Source organism: Xyrauchen texanus, chromosome 18, assembly GCF_025860055.1.
Source record: "Xyrauchen texanus isolate HMW12.3.18 chromosome 18, RBS_HiC_50CHRs, whole genome shotgun sequence".
Lineage (NCBI taxonomy): Eukaryota > Metazoa > Chordata > Actinopteri > Cypriniformes > Catostomidae > Xyrauchen > Xyrauchen texanus.
In genome coordinates, this window is record NC_068293.1 from 20,480,168 (window position 1) to 20,499,339 (window position 19,172).

The 19,172-nt window shown below is 41.3% G+C and overlaps 1 protein-coding gene across 1 annotated transcript in view; it reads left to right on the forward strand.

Moving 5' to 3' along the window:
• Positions 1-19,172, forward strand: part of LOC127659143 (diacylglycerol kinase beta) — a 172,456-nt gene that overhangs the window by 63,167 nt on the left and 90,117 nt on the right. Inside the window, exons 18-19 of the mRNA XM_052148814.1 lie at positions 216-289; positions 4,818-4,892. Of these exons, the coding sequence (XP_052004774.1) occupies positions 216-289; positions 4,818-4,892 (149 nt within the window). The remainder of the gene's footprint in view (positions 1-215; positions 290-4,817; positions 4,893-19,172) is intronic.

A 19,172-nucleotide genomic window follows, 5' to 3' on the forward strand; every position in this document is an offset into this window, starting at 1 on the left:
CACTGCTGTCCGGAACAGTTTAGTTTTTACACCTCAAATGTGATGTGCTCATATACCTTTTTTGACTACCTTCATATGTTGTTTGTGTGATCCGATTAATAGCATTTTGCATTCCGTTTACACCTGTATTTAGTGCTGACCACTTGTGATCGGATCGCCGAAACACATCTTAATACCAGGTGTAAAGAGGTCTTTTTCTCCTCTCTGCCTTTAAGATCACCCCTTTGCCCGGAACACATCCCCTTCTTGTGCTGGTTAACCCTAAAAGTGGTGGTCAGCAGGGTGAGAGGTAAACATTTTTAAAGCTCAATTTCTTGCTTCATAATTTGTCATGCTATCACACTTTATACAGCTTTATTATACAACAAGGCTGTACATATGAACATTAGATACAAGGATAGCTCACCCAAAAAATAAATTCTGTGTCACACCCTCATGTTTTCCCAAACTCTTTAACTTTCTTTTGCTGATGTTTGGCAGAAATGTTAGTCACCATTCACTTTCATTTTATGACATAATTTTAATATTTTGGGGAACCATGCATCAGATGCATTAGGTATTAAACCCTTTTTTTCTCTCCCTTTGAGTGTCTTAAAATGTTTTAATGATTGGTGTATGTCAAACTTACACAAATCTACTATATCCCCTGCTACTATGTAAAGCGTTTTGAGTCCCTAGAAAAGTGCTGTATAAATGAATGTAACTAATCTGGTTTTTGTGCTCGTTAAAAATAATAATAAATAATAATAATAATAATTAATAAATAAATAAGGTATCAAAAACTAACAATTAACTATTTTTATAAATAGATTTTAGTTCATTGTTAGTTCATCTTAGTTTTACAACTTTTGTATTGTTAAAATGTCTATATATTTATTTGTATTATAAATGTATTAGTATGTGTAGAAAGTTAACTTAAACCAAAGCTAATAAATGCTGTATATGTATGGTTAATCCCCTATCTGTCACTCACTCTACGTTGTGTCGATGAAGTGACACTAGGGGTCATTCTTTGGAGCCCGAGACACCTCTGATCTTTGATAAAAGGCCAATGGGAATTGGCGAGTGGTATTTGCATGCCACTCCCCCAAACATATGAGTATAAAGGAGCTGGCGTGCGAACCGCTCATTCCAATTTTCCCTTTGGAGCGGAGCAGTCCTATTCATTAAGCTGAATTTCCACGGCTTCCATTTGCCTCTGCTGGATTCTGATGGCACATTACAGTGGCTTCTCCCCCCTCTGCACTGGTGTACTGCAGAGATCGGCCCTGGGTGTACCCAGAGATCGGCAAGTCATCCTAGTAGCACACTACAGGCCCACCCAGACTTGGTTCTCGGACCTCAAGCTCCTCGTGCCAGCCCCCACCTGGCAAATTCCCCTTAGGAAGGACCTTCTTTCTCAGGGATGTGGCACCATCTGGCACCCTCGACCAGACCTCTGGAAGATCTGCCATGGTAGACACGATCACTCAGACTAGGGCTCCTCTATGAGGAGCTTGTATGCCTTGAAGTGGCATCTGTTCGCTAAGTGGTGTTCTTCCTGACGCGAAGACCCTCAGAAATGTACAGACGGATTGGTGCTTTCCTTCCTGCAGGAGAGGTTGGAGGGTCGGCTGTCCCCCTCCACCTTGAAGGTGTATGTAGCCGCTATAGCCGGTAAGGAGCCGGTAAGTCCTTAGGGAAGCATGACCTGATCATCAGGTTCCCGAGAGGCGTTAAGAGGTTGAATCCCCTCAGATCGCGCCTCGTTCTCTCTTGGGACCTCTCTGTAGTCCTTCAGGGTCTATGGGGGGCCCGCTTTTGAGCCCTTGGAGTCAGCTGAGCTTAAGGAACTCTCTCTGAAGACTGCCCTGCTGACTGCGCTCACTTCCATCAAGAGGGTAGGTGACAAGCGTTCTCTGTCAGCAAAACGTGCCTGGAGTTTGGTCCGGGCTACTCTCAAGTGATCTTGAGACCCCGACCGGGCTATGTGCCCAAGGTTCCCACAACCCCATTCAGGGTTCAGGTGGTGAACCTGCAAGCACTGCCCCATGAAGAGGCATACCCAGCCTTGACATTGCTGTGTCTGGTGCGCGCGTTACGCTTCTATTTGTATCGCACGCAGAGCTTCAGAATCTCTGAGCAGCTCTTTGTTTGCTTTGGTGGACTGCGGAAAGGAAGCGCTGTCTTGAAGCAGAGGATCGCCCACTGGATCATTGACACCATAGCTATGGCATATCATGCCCAGCACATGCCATCTCTCACAGGACTACGATCCCATTCTACCAGGAGTGTTACGGCCTCCTGGGGTCTGACCAGTGGCGCCTCTCTAACAGACATTTTCAGAGCAGTGGGGTTCATCTCACCAGGTTAAGCCGGTTTCATCCCGTGTCTTGGCAGGAGTGAACAGGTAAGTCCGTTACAGCTGGTCAGGTGTATCGCTGAAGACGGGCGCTGTTGACTCCCAGTAGTTTTCACAAAATGTGTTCCCTGGATGACTTACTCCTAGCCCTGTGGCAGACAAGTTTGCGAAGAAACTCGCTGCCAGCTCAGTACACGTGCTAACTAAGCCCTGTACTGGGGTAGGTGCTCCTAATGTGCTGGTTCCCCATTGGTAACCCCACACAACGTATATCTTCCGCTATCTATATCTTTCCCTGTAGGTAAACTGCATCTTCCTTGGGCAGGGGCCCCTCTGCCACAGTCACCATGTTTGTAGAAACTCCTCCCCCGTTGGGTAGGACCTAACATGGGACTTCTCAACATGACATACTTCTGACAAAAAAAGAGTCGGCTAGACCATGTGACGTATTTCCACTCAAAATACCCCCCTCTCTCTGGGCGGGGTGTGGTCTCAGCTGTGTCTTCCCCTTGGGAGTGACACCCCCATGATGTGGACACTCGACGTTGTGTCATCGACACAACGTCGAGTGAGTGACAGATAGGGAACGTCCTGGTTACTTCCTTAACCTCTGTTCCCTGATGGAGGAAACGGGACATTGTGTCCCTCCTGCCACAATGCTGGACTACCTGCTGAAATGGCCGGGACATTCTCTCTTGTCTCCTTAGCACAAAACCTGAATGAGCAGTTCGTACGCTAGCTCCTTTATGTTCGGGGGAGTGGCATGCAAATACCACTCGCCAATTCCCATTTGCCTTTCATCAAAGATCTTGGGCTCCCAAGAAAGACCCCTAGTGTCTCTTCGTCGACACAACGTCTCGTTCCCTCCATCAGGGAACGGAGGTTATGGAAGTAACCAAGATGTTTGCATTGTTTTGTCTTCAGAAATCTAGAGTTCTGACAATCTTGCCACAAACTAAACTTGCCAAAAATGTCCCACTTATGGGAATTTCATGTAAACTACTGCATTAACCACTTTATAACACTAATCAAAAGTGTTACCTATTTTTTTAATTGAGGAGGTTTGTCTAACCATCTAGTTCAGTCATATGTAAATAGCCAATTTAACAAAAGGCCCACTCTTTTTCTAGCTTGCTGGCAGTGTCCTAAATCCCATCAAAGCTAGCAGGAGACAGTATAGCTGTTTAAGAAGGAAGAATGTGGGTGTTGTTTCAGCTCTCACCACCCACCCAACATCCTCTGGGGGACCAGATTTGGGATTTAGTGCTGGCATCACCATAGCAACACAGTTTTAAATACAATTAATTGGCCGATTATCCTCCATTATTAGACATGTGCTCAAACAAAGACGTGATAACTGCCTTGCGCCTGAAAAAGAAAGAGCATTTTGGTAGATCCTTTGACCATATTCACCCTGCTCAGTACACTGAAAGCTCATTGGTTGAGCTTGACACTTGACTGTGCTCTTTTGTTCTTTGCATATGGAATGAATGAAGTCTTCAGTATTGATAAGTGCTCAAATTATCATCCCTACATAAAAGCATTTCTTGTGACGCACCACAAACTAACAGCCCTTCTTATTTTGCTTTTACTCTCTTTCCTCTCTCTCTCTTTCTCTCTCTCTTCCTCTCTGTATGTCTTTGCAGACTAAAAGGGCATAGTAGCTAACACAGTTAGAAGTGAAGGACATAGCAGAGTATTCAATAATAATTTTATTGCTTCAAGGTTATAGAAGAGTTCTTCTGCAACAGTGTGAAATCTATGTATGTGTTCTTACATCTTTTATTGGACTCTCTTTTGTCTCCATCGATTCCCAGGTTTGTGTGATAATGAAAATTCTGTCATCATTTACTCACCCTTATGTTGTTCCAAACCTGTATGTTTTTCTTTCTTTAGTGGAACACAAAATATGTTAGGTAGAACATTGAACACCGAAGGCGACACAATAATGAGAGACGAATCGCAGACAAATCACCCTTTCACATTAAATACGAGGCAAATGATCGCCGTTAGATCGACCCATTATTAGATACTTAAATACAGCTAACGACAGCAAAGCTGTTAAAGTAATAGTTCACACAAACATGAAAATTCACTCATCATATACTCACCCTTGTGCCATCCCAGATGTGTACTTTTGATGTCTGTGCTTTTTGGTGCTTTAAAGTGCTGATCACCATCTGCTTGCATTGTATGGACCTATAGAGCTGAGATATTCTTCTAAAAATCTTTGTATGTGTTCTGCCTCTTTGCGATGGGAACACAAGGCACTGCTAGTTAATTGACCGCAGAGAGCTAGTTGGGACATAGTCATAGACCTGGAGGATGCTGTTCCAGTGGCTGCCCTGAAGTCCAGAATCAAAGCCTTGAATTCAATGCAGGCAGCTACCAATCGTTAAGAATGTAATTTTTCTAATTTTGACTTTTTAAGTGCATTTCATGCTGATTACTTGTTCTCTGCATCTTTCCTAATCAGGGTGCTGCGGAAATTCCAGTACCTGCTCAACCCCAGACAGGTGTATAGTCTGGATCGGGGAGGACCCATGGTGGGGTAAGACAACTAAAAGCCAGCATAAATGTTGGAGGAAGATAGATGCAAAGAGATGGAGAAAACCAATTTTTTCTGAGACATGACAGGCAATTGCTCAACAGTTTGACATTCTTTATGTTGTTTTTTTCTGGCATATCTCTTCACTATGCTTCCACAAACCTGCAATAAATTGAGCCAACATGCAATTAACTAGTTCGAAATAGGAACCTCTAATAAAGTGGAGCTGACTTTGAGAAACCTACAAGCCATTTACTATGACTCAAGTAGCCTCTGCTGAAGCTTCCTGCTGAGTAAATATTAATTGAAGCACTAATTGAGGCTGAATATATTTCTAAGCCCATTAGTCATCAGATGGCTTCCTCTTCAAGCAAAGATATTGTACTAAAGCCTCTTTACACATGCAACTAACAGCAGACTGGTATTTATCAATGGACCAAATCAGTCTTTCAAATCAGTCTCTCAAATCAGTCTCTCAAATCAGTCTCAGCAGTAGCGTTGTAGTTTCACTGCTGTACTGCACTATGTATTTCCATAATTTTGTCAAGAGAGCTATTTAAATATAAGGCACCAATTCGGCACATACTCCACCCAGTTTGTCAGAGCTCTTATTGTTTTACTAAACAGATAGTTCTGACTGCATTCTGACTGGATGGGCCATGCTCAGATCCATTGTAATTGATTAGGCACACCTTCTGTATATATATTGCAAACTATAGTGCGGCAAGTTGTTACATTACTTGGTAACTGTAAGTAGCCAACTGTTAGGACAATTAACTACAGTATATTCCTTGGAGGAACAATTGTTTATTCTAATATTTATTGCCAATAAACATAACACTTTATTAAACATCATGGTCTTATCATTGTTCCGTTGACACCATATTATATTTTAAAAGCATCTCTGGTTCACTTAGGACCTCTGAATACCCAATACTTGTTGTTAAATCGCTAGAATGCATGATCCCTCATAGCTTATTGCTTTTGTTAAGTATCAACTTTCATAGAAATTTCTCCTAAAATTACTTAAGAAAAAAAAATAGACTCAAATTGGACAATCGTTGACATTCAGGAAGAGAACAGACCTATACAATTTATGTGGAAAGAATAGCTCAGATAATTTGATCTTGGGAAAAAAATATTAAAAACTTTATAGTTCACACTGAATCTAAAATATTTTATTGCAGACTTTGGCATCTTGGTAAAGTAAAGTTTCTAACATTGCTAAGATTCCTTGTTAGTTCTTTGTCCCAGAAGAAAAGAGGGTAATTTATCTAAAATTATTATCTGAAATTATTATTATTAAATTATCAGAGAAGCAGGATAATTACAAGAAAAAGTCTCAATTCGCTCTCCATCTCATCTCTGTGTATGAGAAACAAATGAGATATTAAAAAGATCTCATTTGTAATTTTTCTCTCCTATGGCTCCTCACTTCTACTGTACTAATGTGTATTTATGTACATTGATGTATTTATGTATTGATGATTGGTGTTACATATCAGCCCACTCAAGTGCATAAGAACACTGTTCAGCTTCCTGTAGTTGTGCAACAGCAAATCTCATTCAGAAAAAAAGGACAGAGAGAGAGATACCAAACAAAAGTTAAGCAAATGGTTGCATCACAGCAAAGCAGGCTATCCTATTCCCCAGACCCCAGAAAATGACACAATGCTCTGTAGTCACGACTACAGCACTACTCATCTTGAAGAGCCCATTCATAGGAAAACAGAGAGAGAGAGACTGAGAGACAGAGAGAGAGAGAGAGAGAGAGAGAGAGAGAGAGAGAGAGAGAGAGAGCGAGCAAGCAAAGGAAATTTTGGTAATATGGTACTCATGGAAAACTATAAGATTGTATATTAAATTATCTTCCATGAGCACTTAAATAATTCATAACCAAATAAAAGCACTTTCTATTTAAAAAGAAATCTACTTCTTTTTCTATACTCTTTTGCTCTTACATGCTTATTAATCAATATTTTTGCTGTTTTAAAGTAAAAATATCTAAGCATCCTTAAAATAAGAGACATTTAATTGAGAAGCCAAATTGCATGAGATATTAAGACTTGTTTACTGAGGAGAGAATGATTCTGGAATTAAGTTTATTATTCTTACCCTTTTTTTTCTTAATACAAGAAATTTTTTTTCTTGTATTAAGCATAAATCGAACAAAATTTTGTGATGTTTATGCTTAAAAACAAGAAAAAAAACTATTTCCCAACAAGGGTAAGAAAAATAAACATCTGGGTTACTGGTGAAACCTTGGTTCCCTGAAAGGAGTGATTGAGACACAGCATCAGTGATGCTGATGCTGTGGGAGCTCCTCCTAGGGGCCAATTTGATTGGCTGGTGATGCTTGGCACTCCACCCAATGCATGCATCATCATGGGCATATGAGCAGAATTTTACGACTGAAGGGAAGGGTGCCTTAACAGCAAAAATTCAGTAGTGTAACACAGCTACACAGTATATTATTCCCTCCTTTCAAGGAACCAAGGTTACACCAGTAACTGAAAAGTTCCTTTTCAAGTTGCTTCAAAGCAGCGTCAGTAGTTGATGCTGTGGGAGCCGAATACCATAACACCATGCCACTGATAGGGCAATTCAAACTAGCCAACAGGAAAAGTAGTAAAAAGGCATTGCAATAACCACACCTTAGTATGCTACATACTAAGTACAATATACAAAGATAGTATGGAAAGTGGAGGAACATGCTAAGAAAGAGACACTAGCGATACCAACCCAGCATCATACTTAATGGGAATGAATGGAGCAAAATTGTCAAGCACCAGTCCAAGAACTTTGGTACAATGACACTAGTCATCAGAGTAGTGAAACATTGGTTGCATGCTCTCATTTACACCCGTGGGAATAGTTTTTGACTCACCCAATACAACAACACTAGCCAGCTGGTCAGTGAACATTAAACAGTCTACCCACTTTCTCAATGAAAATCTGGGAAGTGAGGGAAGATACATACAGGTTATAGAACCTGGAGAAGTTGTCAGGGGAAGCTCAACCTGTTGCTAGACATATGTCTAGCAACATGCCTTTTTCCCATGCCCAGGAGGCCATACTCCTGGTGCAATGAGCATTGCAAATCTTAAGCAAGCGCAATGGCATCTACAACCAAGTGGGAATTTATTTGCTTGGAGATGGCCAAACCCTGTGAATGGCCTCCAAAATAAAGTGGAATTTTTCAGTAACCCTGAATTAAATTGTGCAGTCAATGTACATGCATAGTGCCCTCACAGGGCAGAGCATGTGCAGTCACTTAGTCTCACTCTGCTTGCAGAGTATCAGCCTGAGCCCTAAAGCAGATTGCCAGCACTTTGGGGACCTAACCTTCTCTGCCCTTGAGAATGGCCTTTGATTGTCCCGCTCCAAACTCTAAACAAAAGTTGCTGACTGAAAAGGCTTGAAGGTCCCCAACATGTTTGGCTGATAAAAAAGTGAGTAGCAGCACAGTCTTAAGCCCAAAGTATAATTCAGTCAGACGCAAACTGAGCAGGACATGTGATGCATACCTCGTCATCGGCAGAATGCTCGAGCTCTGAATGTGCGCAGCCCGGTTTTCTAAATGTACATCTATGAACGTGTAGAATGTGCATGTGCCTGGTATTATTTGCAAAGATTACTAGATCCACAAGGTGGCAATTCTTACATTTGAGCCGTTTCTGTCACAAAAATGCTAGAAGAATGTAATTGCCGGTAAATAATAGGAGACAAATGTAAAAACAACAACAGTAGATATGCACGTCAAGAGTGCGAGTTTGAGGAGGTCAGGAGATACTATACATGTAATTGAATAACTCGAGTCTGAAGAAATATAAAGACATCTTTATGGGTCTAAATAATACAATACTGTAAATCATAAATTTAAGCATGAATAAAACAGTAAACATCTGACAAAACAGCATCCCCCTCTTCTCCGCCCAGCGTGATCATATCATGGGCATCAATTGTGGGGTGCAGATCTTCAGCTGCATGAGATTCATGTGCTTGTGGAAACATTTGCAAAAGGATCTTTTAATTTGTTTTGAGCTCTGAGCTAACCTCAGTTTATCTTTATTTTTTAGTTAAGTTCTGTTCAGTTGACTATTTTGTTAGGCTTGATTTGTTCACTTTGTACTCTTTCATTTGTGACTTTGAAATGTTTTGTTGGGGTGAAAATAAATACCCACATTTTGTTTTGAAAGCCTGTGTACTCATGTCTTACTGGAATTTCCCATGGGAGAGCTTCCAACAGCTCTACCACTTCTGGGAACCAATGGCTGTTGGGCCATTTCAGCTCAACTAGTATCACTGTTTACTTGTCTTCCTGTATCTTGCAAAATACTTGACCTGACCATCTTTGGGCCTAGGTATCCAAGTCTAGTGTAGCTTGTGTCATGGAGAACCAGAGACAACAATACATGGTCTCTGGGGAGACAAACAGGTCCACTTCATCTTTCCCGAATAACTCCCAAATCCTCCGAACTGTCTGAGGATGGGGTCCCCTGGCTTGGCACTCAGTGGCAAGAGGAAATCTGCGATGCTGTTCAGATGGCTGGGGACGTGCAATGCGCGTATTGATAGGAGACATGACTCCCTCTAGAGGATAATTTGGCATGCCAGGTTCAACATTGGGCATGGCCATACTCTATCCATGGCGATGTATATATGCCACAACTAACGTGCTCTTGATATGATTGAGTGCAAAACTTTAGAACATCTTACTGAAAGGCTCTTAGAGCCAGGAGGACTGCAAGCAGTTCCAGGCGATGTATGTGATAGAGCCCGAAGCCATTTGTTTTGAGAATAATGGCTGGCTGATGAAGTTATTGGCTGGCTAGCCGGCTCAGCCAAAACCTAAATGGCTGCTGCAGCCGCCAAACTTTTCATAGCTGCAAATGGCTGAAGCTGCCACTTCATGTCTACAGAATGACGGCAGAGATCGCGGAGAAGTATGTTGATTAAAGACGCAAACTTTTGTTGAATTTATGAGAAATCTACAGACGCAAACAGACGAAGTGTAGTAAAATAAAGACCTAAATGTGTATTTCGGACTTTTTTCACCACAAGTCTGAAAGAAGACATGTTATTGAAGACAAATATCCAAAAATCTCAAAATTGACCAGTAAAAAAAAAACAATGTTTTTGCCTGCCGTGTCTCGCCTTAATATAAACACACACTGGTATCAGTATTATTTTGGACAAAGTTTTGCACATTTCACTTCAATGTACACTGAAGCATGCGTCGTGAATTAACAATGTGGAAATGGTGGTTTGTTACTGCAGTAATATCACGTTCAGTGCTATAAATCTCTCCGTTCCAGAATATTTGGTTCATAACATCAATCTTTGATTCAGGTGTTTGTGCAACCGTGCCCTGAAGATTTAACAAAAGTCTGGGTAGGCCTAAGTTAAAAAAAAAAGTAAGTAGGAATTAGGAAAGTAAGTGAGAAGTGAGATCAAAATTACCTTGCTTGCTTCTTTCCGCCATTTCACCTCAGTGCGAGAAAAAATGCATCAGCTTCTTCTGTACGGAAAACGAGCAATTTTAATTGGTCGATCAATTCACTGTGAGTCTGTGTATCAGTAGCAACGAGCACAAGACTGTGCTGTTATGAATCCAGTGGGAAAATAGATCTCGTGTATTGTTTATATATTTCGTGTGTGTATGTCACTATGTGATAGAATTATTATTTGATGCAAATAGTTCTAGCCGGCTCAGCCAAACTTTATCAGATGGCGGCTCAATTTGGCTTACGAAATTATTGGCTGGCGGCGGCTGAAATTCTAAATGGCGCAAATGGCGGCGCCTGGCGGCAGCTTCGGGGTCTAGTATGTGACATGTAGGTTGCCCACTTGTCGAAGTGCCAAATGACGGATGTCCTTCACACATGGCTTTCCAGCCTGTGTTGGACACACCCGTGGTGTCAACTTTGTGTCTGTCCATCTGGGCGAGTGTCACACCTTCACAATAAAACCTGGGCCAACGCCAAGAGTGATGCATCACTGGGAAGTGAAGGTGACCATGTTGCCTAGCATGATGATGGAACCTCGATTTGGGCCAGCACTGAAGAAGTCTTCTCTGTATCAAGCCTAGTGTGGGGACAGTGGTTGTAGTGTCCATCAATCCTAGCACTCGCTGGAACTGACGCAATGTAATGGTTCCTTGTCAAGTCCAGGAGAATGGACTGAATGTGTTCAATGGTCAGGTGTGCTGACATGGTTACTGAGCCAAGTTTCAACACATGTTTGACACGAACAGTCTAACGGACAGACATGAGACAAAATATGTCTCTGAGTAACCACCTTGATTGGCATAGTGTCAAATTCAGGTGCCTCAAGTCTAGTATGGGTCACATCCCACCTTCATACTTGGGCACCAGAATAATAGCGGCTATAGAAGGCTATTAGTGCCCAGTATGCTGGTGTTTTCTGCATGGTTGCCTTACAAACAGAAACATGAGTCCAACTTTGGGAGATAAGTACAATGGACAAAAGGACCCAGAGACTTGTGTGTAGCCACTGCGGCTGAACTCTACACTACAGTCAGTTAAACTGAATTTTTGCTCACTTTTTGTGAACATGTGTGTGCTTTGTGCCACTGCTACGAGGTCTGACAGTTGTGTTGGGGTATGGGAGACTTCTGGCACACCACCAATGGCAAAGGCTGGAATAGTGCATATACAAGGCCAGGGAAAGAGAGTGCTGTCCTGGAAATGTGGAAGAAACCACTCTACAGGGTCCATCCAGCATACATACAGGCAAACCTGTCCTGCATTACATGGGGTATGTCACACTTTCTTTCTCGGATCACTACGGCATGGAAGGCAAGAGGTGAATTCCTGACAATTTTTATCCAGGCGCCAGTATCATTCCACTGGCACCAGACTGCCCATAGATCTGTCAATTTCCAGGGCAGAAATCTTGATGGAAAGAGTGCCAATTCGTGACATGGTGCTTTTAACAACCACCAGTTGCATCAGTGACATGAAATCTCACTGAACAGAAAGAACTTCAAGTCATAATAAGCAGCTCTGGAAAGAACAGAAGCAAGTTCGACACATAGAGAAAGTACACCGGTGAATACCTTCAAATGAGACCTCCAAGCAACTTAGCCTCATAGGCCGCTTTGTCCCATTTCCCATCTTCGGGGGAAAATAAATTAAGCACCTCACCTGAGGTCATGCACATCTCACTTATGAAAGCCCAGCATCCAACAAAACAGCATCCCCCTCTTTTCCGCCCAGTGTGATCATATCATGGGCACCAGTTGTGGGGTGCAGATCTTCAACCACTTGATATGGAGAAGAGGAGGCAAGCAAGGCATGATCTTGCAACAAACCCTTCTCAAATCTCTTCGCGCAGTGGGTCTCAAATAGTCTCAATGGGCACTGTTTAAAAAAAAGCGCTTGTGCCTGTGAGACAAAGGAATGTATTGCTCATTTTCGTGTGCTTGTGGAAACATTAGCAAAAGGCTTTTTTAGTTTGTTCTGAGCTCTGTGGACGCTTTTGGTTATGCTGTGGTGATGCTGCTTCTTGTTTCCTGTTTCTGTTGCTGCTAGCTCTTGTGTTTGTAGCCTGCTAGCCTGCTTATTGTTTATCTTTCTATTTTCAGTGTTTAATCTTTAATCTCTGCCATTTTTTTCATTCATGCATTGTTTTTTCCGCTTTTATACTCTTCAACGTGCACAACTGCGCACGCCCGCCTTTCAACTTTTAGCGCAATTAAGCTGCACGTTTTTCCACACGCATTTTGTACATGGATCATTGCATCAATCTCAAACCAATGTTGATCAGGAGCCACCTCAACAACAGCAATAACGTAAGAGATTCACATCGATCTCAAACCCCTGCTGATCAAAAACCACCACCACAACAACAACAACAAACAATTGCGGTAAGTCATGGCATCCGCTCATATTATCACTTCGTGCATTGCATGCCACATGTTTACTATAGCTTCTTCTGTCAGCAGTGAAGGATTCACATGTGATAAATGTAAGTAATTAGTCAGGTTGACGGAGAAGTTTAATGAATTGGAGACACACATCCGAATGCTAATGGAGGTCAGTGAGAAAGTGAAGCCAGTAGATGCTGTTTCGAATGTGGATAGTACAGCGAGCAACACACACTTTGGTTCCGGCTATAGAACCCCTGCAGCGCATTTGGGTGACGTCTTGGCAGCATACTTGTAGGGTAAAGCGATACCACACTCCCATTCCTGTTAGGATTTCCAATTGTTTCTCCCCACTCAGTGATGCACCCACTGAGAATAATTTTTAAAACACCCTTGTTATTGGTGACTATTGTAAGGAACGTGGAAATTGAGACTTCAGTCACTGTTGTTAAATGCTTTTCTGGTGCCAGAGCATCTGATATCATATCAAATATACAAGTGCTGGTTATTGCTAAATGTAGATTTTCTAAGATTGTTATTCATGTCTGCACAAGCGACGTCTGGCTTTGCCAGTCAGAGATCACTAAAGATAATCGTTGTGCTCATCGTTGTGACAAGGTTAGTAGATTAGTGTCTCTAAATGGCTGGATGTCTGAGTGGTGTCTGGAGAATAGCATAGGATTCATAGACAATTTGAAGAGTTTCTGGGGAAGACCTGACCTGCTTAAGAGAGATGGACTCCATCCCTCCAGAGAAAGTGCCTCTCTCCTCTCTTGTAATATGGCTCATAGTCGTAATATAGTGATAGTATGTCACTAACTGGGGCCAAGGTCAGGAAGCAGACAAACTGGCTAATCTGTATGTCTGCTTGCTGCCTTTAGAATCACACAGGTCACAAACTACAACATAATAATAATAATAATAATAAGTTTTATTTATATAGCGTCTTTCCAGAGCTCAAGGACGCTTTACAATAGACAAGCAACAATAAAGGCAGAGGACAAAGACAGCAGACAAAACAACAGCAGGTAGATAACAGTGAAGGTACAGAAAATGAGAAGGTTAGGTAGATGGGACAGCACCCAGCGGAAAAAAAAAAAAAAAAAAAAACAGTACAACTTAAGAGTTATAACATTCAGCAAATAAGTGAGTTTTGAGCATGGATTTGAATTCAGAGATAGTGTTAACAGAACAGAGTGATCGGGGTAGAGAGTTCCATATTTTGGGTGCTACAACACTGAATGATCTGCCCCCATCGAAACAAGGCGATGCCGAGGGACGACGAGAAGGCTAGAGTCGGAGGATCGTGAGAGAGCGAGTCGGTGCGTAGGGGTGAAGCAGATTACAGAGATAGGAGGGAGCCAAGCCGTGCAGAGATTTAAAAGTGAGAAGGAGAATTTTGAATTTGATACGGTAAACCACAGGAAGCCAGTGAAGATCATGCAAAATTGGGGTGATATGTGCAGAACGCTTGGTGTGGGTGAGTATTCTGGCAGCAGAGTTTTGAATGTATTGCAATTTGGAAATGGAGCTAGCAGGAAGGCCAATAAAAGTGCATTGCAATAATCGAGACGTGATGTGATAAATGCATGGATGACAGTTTCAGCGTCTGAGATACTGATGAAGGGACGGAGCTGAGCGATGCGACGTAGATGAAAGAATGCTGATTTAGTGATAGAATTAATGTGAGAATGGAAAGATAGAGAGGAGTCAAAGATTACACCAAGACTTTTAACAGTACTAGATGGTTTGACGTGAGAGCCAGCAAACTTGCAGGTGAAGTTAGTAGGAATTTTGTTAGTGAGTGACGGAGGTCCGGTAAAAATAATCTCAGTTTTGTCCATGTTAAGTTTTAAAAAATTTGAATGAAGCCAATCTTTTATTTCATGCACACAAGCAGAGATTTTGTCAGTTGTGATAGATAGAGTCGATGTACAGGTAGTATATAATTGAATGTCGTCAGCGTAAAAATGATAATTAAAACCATGACGGCGAAGGATCTGACCAAGAGGTATTATATAAATTATGAATAGTAATGGCCCTAAAACGGATCCCTGTGGGACACCTTGCTTCAGGGGGACAGTAGGTGAGTGAAAATCTTGAACTGAAATGTAGAACTGTCTATCAGAGAGATAGGAAGAAAACCAAGAAAGAGCAGCACCAGAAATACCCACATCCAAAAGACGAGAAATGAGTAGTTGATGGGAGACAGTATCGAAGGCAGAGCTGAGGTCCAGCAGCAGGAGCATAGACAGAGAACCAGAGTCACCAGAGAGAAGCAAATCATTGAGTACCTTAACTAGTGCAGTTTCAGTACTATGTAGAGGGCGAAAACCAGATTGAAGAGGATCAAAAGATTATTTTCGACTAGAAAAGACTGAAGCTGGGAGGCAACAGTACTTTCTAGTAATTTAGCTATGAAGGGTAGATTTGAAATAGGACGATAGTTAGATAATACTGAGGGATCAATGTTGGGTTTTTTGAGAACAGGGGTAACAGCAGCAGTTTTGAGTGGCAGAGGGAATGAGGCAGAGGTAAGAGATGCATTGATGAAGTGAGAAATAGGTGCAGAAATAACTGAATGGCAGAGTTTCAGAAGAGGAATAGGAGCAGGGTCAAGACGACAAGATGAAGGGTCTCTACAACACATAGAGAATTAATCACCTTTATGTCATATAGAGACTGTGTCTGTTCCCCAAACTACCAAGCACAAAACCCACATTAATTAATTTAGAAAAAATTTATTGATGTCAAACTTGAAAATAACAAAGTTTTGCTACTATTTACAGTGCTATTGTCAGTGTTACTCAAATGTCTGGATATAAGTTGAATTCTTTTGAACTGATAATGCTTAATGACATTGTCAGATAAAAAAAAGTATTTGTCATTGTTTGTTCTTGCAAAAGTATATAGTCCACCAGGGCCATATTCTGAATTCATTTGAGAATTTGCTGATTTTCTGTCAGATCTAGTGGCTGCTGTAGATAGAGCTTTAATCGTCAGTGACTTTAGCATCCACATAGATAATAAAAATGATGCACTGGTATTAGCATTTATCGATATTCTCAACTCTGTTGGGGTTAGACAAAATGTGAATGGTCCAACTCATTGCCAAAATCATACACTAGATCTAATTTTGTCATGGTTACTGTTGTAAACTCTGTTCCCTGATGGAAGGAACGAGACGCTGTGTCGAATGTTGTGACACAAGGGGTCTTTCTTGAGAGCCTCGCATACTTCTGAACTTGAGAAAAGGCCAATGAGAAATTGGCAGACAGAATTTGCATATCCCGCCCCCGGACATACGGGTATAAAGGGAAGTGGGCGTACATCTGTCAGTCAGGTTTTTGCACTGAGGAGCTGAGAATAAGGTACGGCCGTTTACAGTGGTAGGTCTAGTGTCGCGGGAAGGGGGAAACAATGTCTCATTCCCTCAAAGAGAAAGAGCTGCTCAAAACATCTAAAGCTCTGCATGCGGTCCAAACAGATACGCAAAGCACGTACCAGACACAGCAACGAAAAGGCCTTCCCCTCCTCCCGGGGCAGCGCTTGCAGGTTCACGACCTGATCCCTGAAGGGGGGCGTAGGAACCTTGGGCACGTAGCCCGGTCGCAGTCTTAGGATGATGTGAGTATCTGCCTGAACGAAGTGCTATCAGGAGGGCCGTCTTCAAGGAGAGGGCCTTGAGCTAAACTGAGTCTGGATACAGTTAGATAGTGTCGCCCCCTCCGATTAAATAAAGTTAAAGAGAAAAATCCTGCACCATGGTATAATGATCAAATTGGAGTGTAAGTGGAAGAATACAAAATTAGAGGTATATTGCGGTGCATGAAAGGATAGTGTCTCTAACTACAGACAGGCTCTAAAAACTGCCAGGTCTACATATTTGAGCAAACTCATAGAAAATAACCACAACAATCCTAGATATCCTTCAGTTCTGTGTCTAAATGTATTAGGAATACAACTTCTATGGAACCAGATATTCCATTGCAGCATAGTAGTAATGACTTTATGACTTTCTTTACTGATAAAATAGAAATCATCAGAAACAAAATTTAAATTACGCATTCATCTTTCACTGCACCCCTGAAGACTAAAATTATCCCCTATGAGTAATTTCACCGTTATAGGTCAGGAAGAGCTAACCAAATTTATCAAAACATCAAAATCAACAACATCATGTTAGATCCAATACTGACTAAACTCCTAAAAGAGGTGTTTCCTGTAATCTCAGAACCTCTTCTTAATATTATTAACTCCTCATTATCCTTAGGGCATTTCCCAAGAAACTTTTAACTTGCAGTTATCAAACCGCTTATCAAGAAACCACATCTTGATTCAAGAGAACTGGCTAATTATAGACAGATTAAGATCATCCTGTCCCATTTATGTTGAAAATACTAGAAAAGGTAGTGTCATTCTAAATATGTTCATTTTTAGATAGAAATGGTATATATGAAAAATTTCAGTCAGGATTTAGGCCCCATCATAGTATAGAGACTGCACTTATCAGAGGTACAAATGACTTGGTTTTATCATCTGATCGCAGCTGCTTTTCTCTTCTAGTGCTTTTAGATCTTAGTGCTGCCTTCAACACCATAGATCAGGGCCGGCCCAAGCCTTTATGGGGCCCTAAGCAGAATTTGATTTGGGGGCCCCTCGGTGCTGCCAATATGATTGAATATTGTCAATGCTTGATTATTCGCACACTATAAATCTAACACACCCCTTATCAATTGTATTAGTTGTAGCTGTGTTGCTTACAACATACCAGTGTCTGCCTGGCATGATTTTACCCTTCTACGGTTTTAAATGTAATAGTAGCACACCTATATTTACCCAATCCTGTTGATCCTCTGTTACCAGTTTTGTGTACTTCCTAGAGAACAATTTGCAGCAGAAGCTGTAGACAGTATAATTTATTTTACAGCTCCACTTTTTTCCCCATTAATTAACTTTCTGTAGGTGTAGTGGAAGCTTCGGCCATCAGGTTTTTCAGGGAATGTGAAGTTTTCCTTTATAGGCAGTGGCCCTCTGCTTACCAAATCAGTCCTTTCTGAGTCGGACAGGATAGATGACCACATCAGTGGATGCACGTGCTGGGAAGTGCTCCTCGCATGCAGAGGATGGACCTGATGAAAGATGAAAATAATAATAAAAGCTAGCTATGTTAGATGTCATATTAAAAGGTAATGCAACTGTCTGTCAAAAACAAAGGCATGGTTTATCCATATAAATATAATGATCTGGTATTGTTGAAAAATCATCATCAGCTGTAGCACTGGAACTTGGGGCAGGTGGTGTTAGTTGTGCCCCACGTCCAAAATATTTCAACAGTGCTCCTAGGGAAGTTTCATAAGAGTACATATTTGACAGAATATTTGACAAAATATGTTATTTTCTCAACACAAATTATTATACACAGCAGCAAGCCATCTGTACACCTAAACAACAACTCTTAATCTATAACTAGCTAATTGAGGCATAATGATATTGGAATATAATAGCAAAGACCCCAAAATGGTAGACTGATGTAAATAATGTTAAGTTGTCAGTTATCAGTACCAAGTTTATGGAACAGAAGCTTATTTTTATTACAAAAATATATACCCAGGAAAGTTATTTTTACACAGAAGACAAAAACTTTAATCTAAAACTTGCTAAGTAATATGTTGTACTAATAATATATTAAGATGTCAAGGCTATTTACGGATGTTTAATCAAACTTTCCTAAAAAAAGAAGATATACATAGGCTATGTTAACTAACTAGCCAGCTAATGTTAGCTGGTAACTTAGCCTAGCTACTTAACATGCCTTCATGCTGTTTTTTCTCTTCCTCTGTTTTCTTCTTTTTCCTTTTCTTTGCACCAGAGGATATGTCCTTTTTTGTGACATTGCTGTTTTGCTGTCTGAATGTGCTTGCATCCTGCAGCCCGTTAACATAATATTGCATTTAATATTGCGTTTTTGTATAATTACCATTGTCCATTGACAGTATAATCACAAAAAAAAAAAAAAAGAAAATAATCATGTGCTCTTGGGGGCCCCCTGGTGGCCACCGGGGCCCTAAGCAGCCGCTTAGTTCGCTTATGCCTTGGGCCGGCTCTGCCATAGATCATGACATTCTCTTGGATAGGCTTGAGAATTCTGTTGTATTTGTGGATAGGCATTAACTTGGTTTTGGTCCTTATCTCTCTGACCGTTACCACTTTGTCTCTGTAAATGAGGAACTGTCAGATCAAATTAAAGTTATGTATGGAGTGCCACAGCGATCAGTTTTAGGTCCTCTTTTTTCTCCCTATATATGCTCCTCCTGGGAGACATTATCAGGAACCATGGAATACGTTTTCACTGTTATGCCAACAATACAATTTGTTGGCACAATTTTCAA